This window comes from Tachysurus vachellii, chromosome 3, assembly GCF_030014155.1.
Source record: "Tachysurus vachellii isolate PV-2020 chromosome 3, HZAU_Pvac_v1, whole genome shotgun sequence".
In the NCBI taxonomy this organism is placed as follows: Eukaryota; Metazoa; Chordata; class Actinopteri; order Siluriformes; family Bagridae; genus Tachysurus; species Tachysurus vachellii.
This window is the reverse complement of record NC_083462.1, coordinates 1,430,856-1,438,355: the sequence shown is the minus strand read 5'-3', so window position 1 is coordinate 1,438,355 and position 7,500 is coordinate 1,430,856. Positions and strand designations below refer to the sequence as shown.

The following is a 7,500-nucleotide window of genomic DNA, read 5'->3' as shown; positions in this document are numbered from 1 at the left end:
ACATGGAGCATGTGACCATGTGTTCTGGTTCTGACCCAGCTTTCAGACTCTGCAGAGCTTCATCAACGTTGCGCTGGTGGAATTTCACCATGTACGAGTGCATTTCCTTATAATTATTACGGATGTTCCTCTCGGTACTGCCGTTTGGCACAGTACCAAACCGAAACGGAGGAGAGAAGTCATTAGGTCTCTGGAACTGCAAGAAAAAGAGAGATCCAGGAGACAGAGATATTTAAAAAATCTTTTTAAAGAGACAAAACTGCACAACTCAGAACGGCTGACAACATTATCATGAGAATAATTCTGACGCTTGTTGTGACTGTATACCTTTTTGTCACTGAGACCTGAGACCTGGTCCACGTACTCCTCCTGAATCATGAAAGCTGCAAGGTTGGCAGTGTAGCTGGCCAGGAAGATCACAGCGAAGAAAGCCCACACAGACACCATGATCTTACTGGTCGTTCCTCTGGGGTTCTGTACAGGAACCGAGTTGTTAAACACCAAACCCCACAGCAGCCAGATCGCCTTTCCGATAGTGAATGAGGGACCTCCAGGGTCTGGTAGAAAAAACACAGTTGTAGTTGATGATTAATGGTTTAGGTAACACTCATGCTAATAATTAACTAAATTAAACTGAGAGAGAATGAACCTTCTCTTCATGTCTCTCGGTTCAGTTAATTAAATCCAAGACAGCTTTATTGGTATGACTGTTATTTAAATTATTAATCAGACAAAAAGCCTAAGACGGATAGACCCAGAGACCGATTTTTAAAAATAGAGAGCTCACTTCTTCCGTCAGCGAGGCAGCGGTTGTAGCCCACAGGACTGAAATATTCAAACACAAACACAGCGATGGCAGAAACCAGCAGCAGCATGACGAACATCATCACCCACACGTCTGCACTGAAGGGCTCTGAACACACACACACACACAACACAAACTTCAGCACATCCAGTAAAGACACTACAGAGTATTTTTTGTACATTAGTCGAGCCAGATCAGCGCCACAGCAGGAGAAGCTGCAGTTATACAAGTTCTAGTAAAGTGTTCTGTAGTATTTTTGAGGAGGTTTTTACCCAGAAATGCTGATGGTGACACAGTGCCGTTGCTACGGGAGACCATGACACTGATTCCAGTTTCAATGAAAGGCACTGAGAAGTCGATGACCTCTGACCTTTCCTCATTTATAGTGAGAGAACCAACAGCCATGTGAGCGTTTTTCAACACCACCTTGAGCAGAAGATAAAGAGACGTTACTTTGGCTCACAGTAAAGGAATGATTGGAATTATTTGGAATAATATGTGATGAACACCTAGCAGGAGGCAAGGAGGTGAAACAAGACAAGCTGAGAACCAGTGAAGAATAATCCCTAAGTCTGAACATAAAGCTCAGTCATGAAGCCTTAATCCCTAGCCTTAAATCTGAACTAACCTCTAGCCTTAAAACCGACCGCAATCCCTAGATCATAAACAGTTTGTGTACCGCCAGAACTGCTCTCCTGAGGATGCCATCACTCATCTTCTCCACACTACAATGACTACCTGGACTGCAGAAAAGGGAATTATGCAAAAATGCTGTTTGTGGACTACAGTTCAGCGTTTAACACCATCATTCCCTCCACGATCACCTCTAAGTTGGAGGTCCTGGAACTCAGCCTGCCACTGTGTCAATGGATCTCCAACTTCCTGACAGACAGACCACAAGCCGTACGGGTGGGCAAACAAACCTCATCCTCCCTCAGCACTGGAGCTCCCCAGGGTTGTGTTCTGAGCCCCCTGCTGTACTCACTGTACACATATGACTGTGTGGCCACTTCCAACTCCACCACCATCATCAAGTTTGCTGACGACACTGTTGTGGTGGGCCTGATCTCCAACAACGACGAGACGGCCTATGATGGTGCCAGGAGAACAATCTTCTCCTGATTGTCACCAAGACTAAGGAGTTGATAGTGGACTTCAGCACAAAACAGGAGCGGTCATACCAACCGCTAAACATCAACGGGACCCCAGTGTAGAGAGTGGACAGTTTCCGGTACCTGGGTGTTCACATCACACAGGACCTGTCTTGGTCCTGTCACATCAACACCCTGGTGAAGAAGAAGGCCCGGCAGCGTCTGTACCACCAGAGACGCTTAAAGGACTTCAAACTGCCCTCTCAGGTGTACACTTTATACACACCATACTGCACATGGACACTTTAAGGACAATCGTTAAAAACCATACGCATTTATGTATATTTATGTATATGTATATTTATGTATATGTATATGTATGTATATGTATATACATTATTTTTCACTTATATTTTCAGATTTTCATATTTTATATAGTTTCTTTTTATATAGTTTATACTTTTTTTTTAATTTTATCTACCTCTTTCTGGTTATATTTTTTTTATCCCAAATGTTTGAATACCAGACAGATGCAAAAAGCATTTCACCGCATGTCTGTACTCTGTATGTGACAAATAACATTTGATTTGATTTGTTTTGATAAACGTCTCTTTCCACTAACACTACACTCTAAAGCTACGCTGAATTCTACACCATAAACCTATCAGCCTGACCCTGTATTCTACACTGACACCTATCCATATGCATAACAATCCATAACGATAATGACAAAATCTATCCTAAACTCTTGAACTTAACATTATCTCTACATGAGCCCTAAACCCTAAACCCTAAACCCTAACTCCAAATTAATGAGACACAACCATGAGAGGAATAAGAACAGGACGAGGAAGAGTGAAAGTGGGTTATCACACTAGGTCATGCTGGAAATAGACATTCTACTTTACCATACACTTTCCCCGTCTCTCTGTCTGTCTCTCTCTCTCTCTCTCTCTCTCTCTCTCTCTCTCTCTCTCTCTCTCTCTCTCGTTCTCTTTCTCTTTCTCTCTCTCTGTCTCTCTGTCTCTCTCTCTCTCTCTCTCTCTCTGTCTGTCTGTCTGTCTGTCTGTCTCTCTCTCTCTCTCTCTCTCTCTCTCTCTCTCTCTCTCTCTCTCTCTCTCTCTCTCTGTCTGTCTGTCTGTCTGTCTGTCTCTCTCTCTCTCTCTCTCTCTCTCTCTGTCTGTCTGTTTAGTCCGACATACATTATAGTCAAACAAAACAACAATACAACCTGTATAAAGTGTATGTGTGTTTGTGTGTCTTTTCATTCATTTGTCTTGTTTCTCTCCCCCCCTCTCTCTCTCCCCTCTCTCTCTCTCTCTCTCTCTCTCTCTCTCTCTCTCTCTCTCTCTCTCTCTCTCTCTCTCTCTCTCCGCCTCTGTTATGAAACTGACCTATGTGGGTGGTACTGAGATGGAGTTTTGCAGGACTTGTGTGAGTGTGAATGTATGTGTGGAAACAGTGATTTGCTGCAGATGAATATAAAATGGTTTCTCATCAGTATCTGCTAAAACAAACCAGAAATCAATCTAATCTCAGGACAAAAAACTAAACTTTAATCCAAAACCCAGTCCTAACCACACATCTATCCTCTATTACTAATATCTTATTCTGTAGGAAACAATAAACACTAATCAACCTTAATACTGAACTCTAAAATCTATGAAACAAAAGTCAAAATCCATAAACCTGAATTCAAAACCAAAATCATAAAATCTATCCCGAAATCATCAAGAACTCAACAAGAACATTTTTAAGCGTTTTCCTCGTAGGTATCACACCATCGTTTCAGGAAAACCGACTGTGTGTTTAAGAATAACAGCGTTGCACAAAAACATTGAGCTGAACTCTGAGTGTTGGTGTTTCTTCACTAGCTCCTGTCCTCTCCCAGACTTTCAGCCTGATGATATTCTTAGAGCCTGGCCTATTTGTACAAGCGTGAGGATAATTTCTCCACAGAGACCACAGAGCACTATCACTGCTGAAAACAGACATGAGAATACGCATTGGACAATTTGTGGTCGAAACCCTCTGAATAAAAAAATGTACATGTGCTCTTCCAAAAGAAATGATTAGAGTTCAACAGGAACATGGAACTGGGACATTAACGATGAAATCAGAATTAAACATCAAAGCTTTAAACACCTATGAAACTGTCTCAGAAAGTAATGGATCAGATCATGATGAATCAGATGATGATGAATCAGTAAGCAATGGATCAGATCGTGATGAATCAGTAAGCAATGGATCAGATGATGATGAATCAGTCAGCAGTGGATCAGTTGATGATGAATCAGATGATGATGAATCAGTAAGCAGTGGATCAGATAATGATGAATCAGATGATGATGAATCAGTAAGCAATGGATCAGATAATGATGAATCAGATGATGATGAATCAGTAAGCAGTGGATCAGATAATGATGAATCAGATGATGATGAATCAGTAAGCAATTGATCAGATGATGATGAATCAGATGATGATGAATCAAATGATGATGAATCAGTAAGCAATGGATCAGATGACGATGAATCAGATGATGATGAATCAGTAAGCAGTGGATCAGATGATGATGAATCAGTAAGCAGTGGATCAGATGATGATGAATCAGATGATGATGAATCAGTAAGCAATTGATCAGATGATGATGAATCAGGTGATGATGAATCAGATGATGATGAATCAGTAAGGAGTGGATCAGATGATGATGGTTGGTCTCACCTCCCCAACCATGCCGTTCCAGGTGCCATTGATCTTCTTGCCATGCTTGCCGTTAGTGACAAGGTAAAGATCGTAGGTGAACTTCACAGATTTGGCGATTTTCTTCAGGATGTCAATGCAGAACCCTTTACAGCAGCGTTTTATATACATGCCAGATTCAGCTGTCTGATTACTAAGAGACAGATAGACAAGAGAATGAGAGAGTGAGACTGTTTCTGATGGGTATTATGTGTGTATAAATCACAGGTGTTTCTGTGGTTTGTCCAGTGTTTGCGTGATCTTCCTCTCACTACGTGTGATTAGTCCATCACTATTCTCTGTAACTGAGGTATCACCTGGTGAGCCTAATAACAGAGCGCACACTGCTCATTAAAGCACTTATTTTAAAATGAGCTCTGAGCCTCTGCGTCATTTCTCGCCCACCACACACTATAGCAATAATATTACAGTGTGTGTATGTGTGTGTGTTTGTGTGTACCGTATTTTCAGCTGTTTCCTGCAGGGTACAGTGTTCCTCATGCAGGTTCCACTTAGAGGGTCGACGTCCTCCACAATGACAAAAGGCGCCTCCTCCAGAGTCACGATTGACAGGTGGTCGTCCTGGCGACTCTCCTCCCCTGAGTACAGTTCGAATCGTGGCCACACATGATACTTCATCGTCAGGGAGCCATTCTCCCACTTTCCCACCTGCACATACACACACACACACACACAGAGTTACAGAGAGTGAGACAGTTGGAGAGACAGACAGGTAATGTGACAGGCAGTTAGATATGTAGTGAGACAGACAGGTAAAGAGACAGACAGGTAGACTGACTCTGTCCCACTGTCTGTTCTTGTCCAGTAGAATGATGACGAGTTTGGGATGCATCTGATATCCATCCTCACTGAATGACAGGTTACGACCTTCAAACGTCACGTTCATCAAATACCTGAAACAAACACACACACACACATTATATATAGGCAACAAGAAATCTGATACATATTCTAATACATATCTGTGTATGTGTGTGTTTGTGTGTCTGTGCTCTTCTCACTTGACCTTAAAATCTCACATGTACACAAAAACAAGAGATTTCAGAATTCAGAGGTGTGTTGGCATCCAACATGCATCTGCCAGTATGTGTGTGTGTGTGTGTGTGTGTGTGTGTGAGTGTGTGTGTGTATGTGTGTGTGTGTATGTGTGTGTGTGTGTGTGTGTGTGTGTATGTGTGTGTGTGTGTATGTATGTGTGTGTGTCGGGGAAAGCAGTACAGAGACAGTCAAAGCATATGTAATGCATTGCTGCAGTAACCACAACCACTGAGATGCCCCAGACAATCATCTGAGTTGCTATAGAAACCATAGCCTTACAGAGTGAGTGAGAGAGAGATGGAGTGAGTGAGACACATACAGTGAGAGCTTGAGGCAGAGGGAGAGAGACAGTGTGAGAGACAGACAGATACAGAGAAAGAGACAGACAGACAGACAGAGAGACATACAGAGAGACAGACAGAAAGACAGAAAGATAGAGGGATAGACAGAGGAACAGACAGACAGACAGAGAGACAGACAGAGAGACAGACAGACAGAGGGACAGACAGAGAGACAGACAGAGAGACAGACAGAGAGACAGACAGACAGAGGGACAGACAGAGAGACAGACAGAGAGACAGAGAGAGGGACAGCCAGATTGACAGACAGAGGAACAGACAGATTGAAAGACAGAGGGACAGACAGATTGACAGACAGTGGGACAGACAGAGAGAGGGACAGACAGATCGACAGACAGAAAGACAGACAGAGGGACAGACAGAGAGAGACCACAAATAATATAGCCAGTAAACTACATAATATGACAGACATCTTCTCTGTTGTGCCTGATGTCCTGTTGTGTTCAGTGCTGAATAAAACTGCACAGTTAATCTGAATGTTACTGTGTGTGTGTGTGTGTTTGTCTGTGTGTGCGTGCGTGTGTGTGTGTGTGTGTGTGTGTGAGCTCCTGCTCCTCTGACTCTGCTCTAACACACTGTACTGTATGATCAGGTGTGTCTCAGTTTCTACAGTAAATATCCTCTAACGATGGAGGTGATTAAACACTGATTTGTGTTTGTAGTTTCTAACTCAGTTTAGGTTAGTGTGCAGTACAGAATAGAACACTATAGAATACTAACATCCTACACTTCCAACACACACACACACACACACACTGTACCTTGTAGTCGATGGACACACACTAACAAGCAGTCTGAGTGTGTGCACACTGAGTGCACCTGTGTTTAAATGCATACTGCTATAAGGGCTGAGCATTTAGCATGTGTGTGTGTGTGTGTGTGTGTGGTAGCTCAGTGAGAAATGAGGACACACACCTATAATAAGCTTCTCTAATGAGAGAGAGAGTGGTGGTGTTTAAGGGGGAGGGGGTGGAGGCAAAAAGGGTTTATTTTAGTGTGTGTGTGTATGAGAGAGAGAGAGTGTGTATATCTGTACATATAAGTGTGTGTGTGCACGTGTGTGCGGGTGTGTGTGTGTGTGTGTGTGTGTGTGTGTGTGTGTGTGTGTGAGAGAGAGAGAGAGAGAGAGAGAGAGAGAGAGAGAGTGTGTATATCTGTACATATAAGTGTGTGTTTGCATGTTTGTGTGTGTACCTGAGCACTTCATTAGTGTTTCCTGTTCCCTTCTTTTCTGGAGCTCCATGACATTCTGACTTCAGAAGTGTGTGAGGTCCACGATCCATCATCATGGCTGACGTTGCCGTGGCAATAACGGCCACAGCATCACGCACACGTGCCTCTAACCCATAATCCCACTCATCATATGAAACACTGATCATACCTGAGAGAAAGAAAGAGAGAGAGAGAGAGAGAGAGAGAGAGAGAGAGAGAGAGAGAGGGAGGGAG

General features: G+C 43.0%; 1 protein-coding gene across 4 annotated transcripts in view; it reads right to left on the bottom strand.

Moving 5' to 3' along the window:
• The window catches only part of grin2ba (glutamate receptor, ionotropic, N-methyl D-aspartate 2B, genome duplicate a), a 59,333-nt gene that overhangs the window by 6,473 nt on the left and 45,360 nt on the right, over positions 1-7,500 (bottom strand). For all 4 annotated transcript variants that reach the window (XM_060865237.1, XM_060865235.1, XM_060865236.1 and 1 more), the window contains 8 exons: positions 7,249-7,435; positions 5,436-5,550; positions 5,097-5,305; positions 4,619-4,790; positions 1,078-1,231; positions 788-913; positions 328-557; positions 36-196 (listed from right to left, as the gene is read on the bottom strand). In XM_060865237.1, coding sequence (XP_060721220.1) covers positions 36-196; positions 328-557; positions 788-913; positions 1,078-1,231; positions 4,619-4,790; positions 5,097-5,305; positions 5,436-5,550; positions 7,249-7,435 — 1,354 coding nt within the window. The remainder of the gene's footprint in view (positions 1-35; positions 197-327; positions 558-787; positions 914-1,077; positions 1,232-4,618; positions 4,791-5,096; positions 5,306-5,435; positions 5,551-7,248; positions 7,436-7,500) is intronic.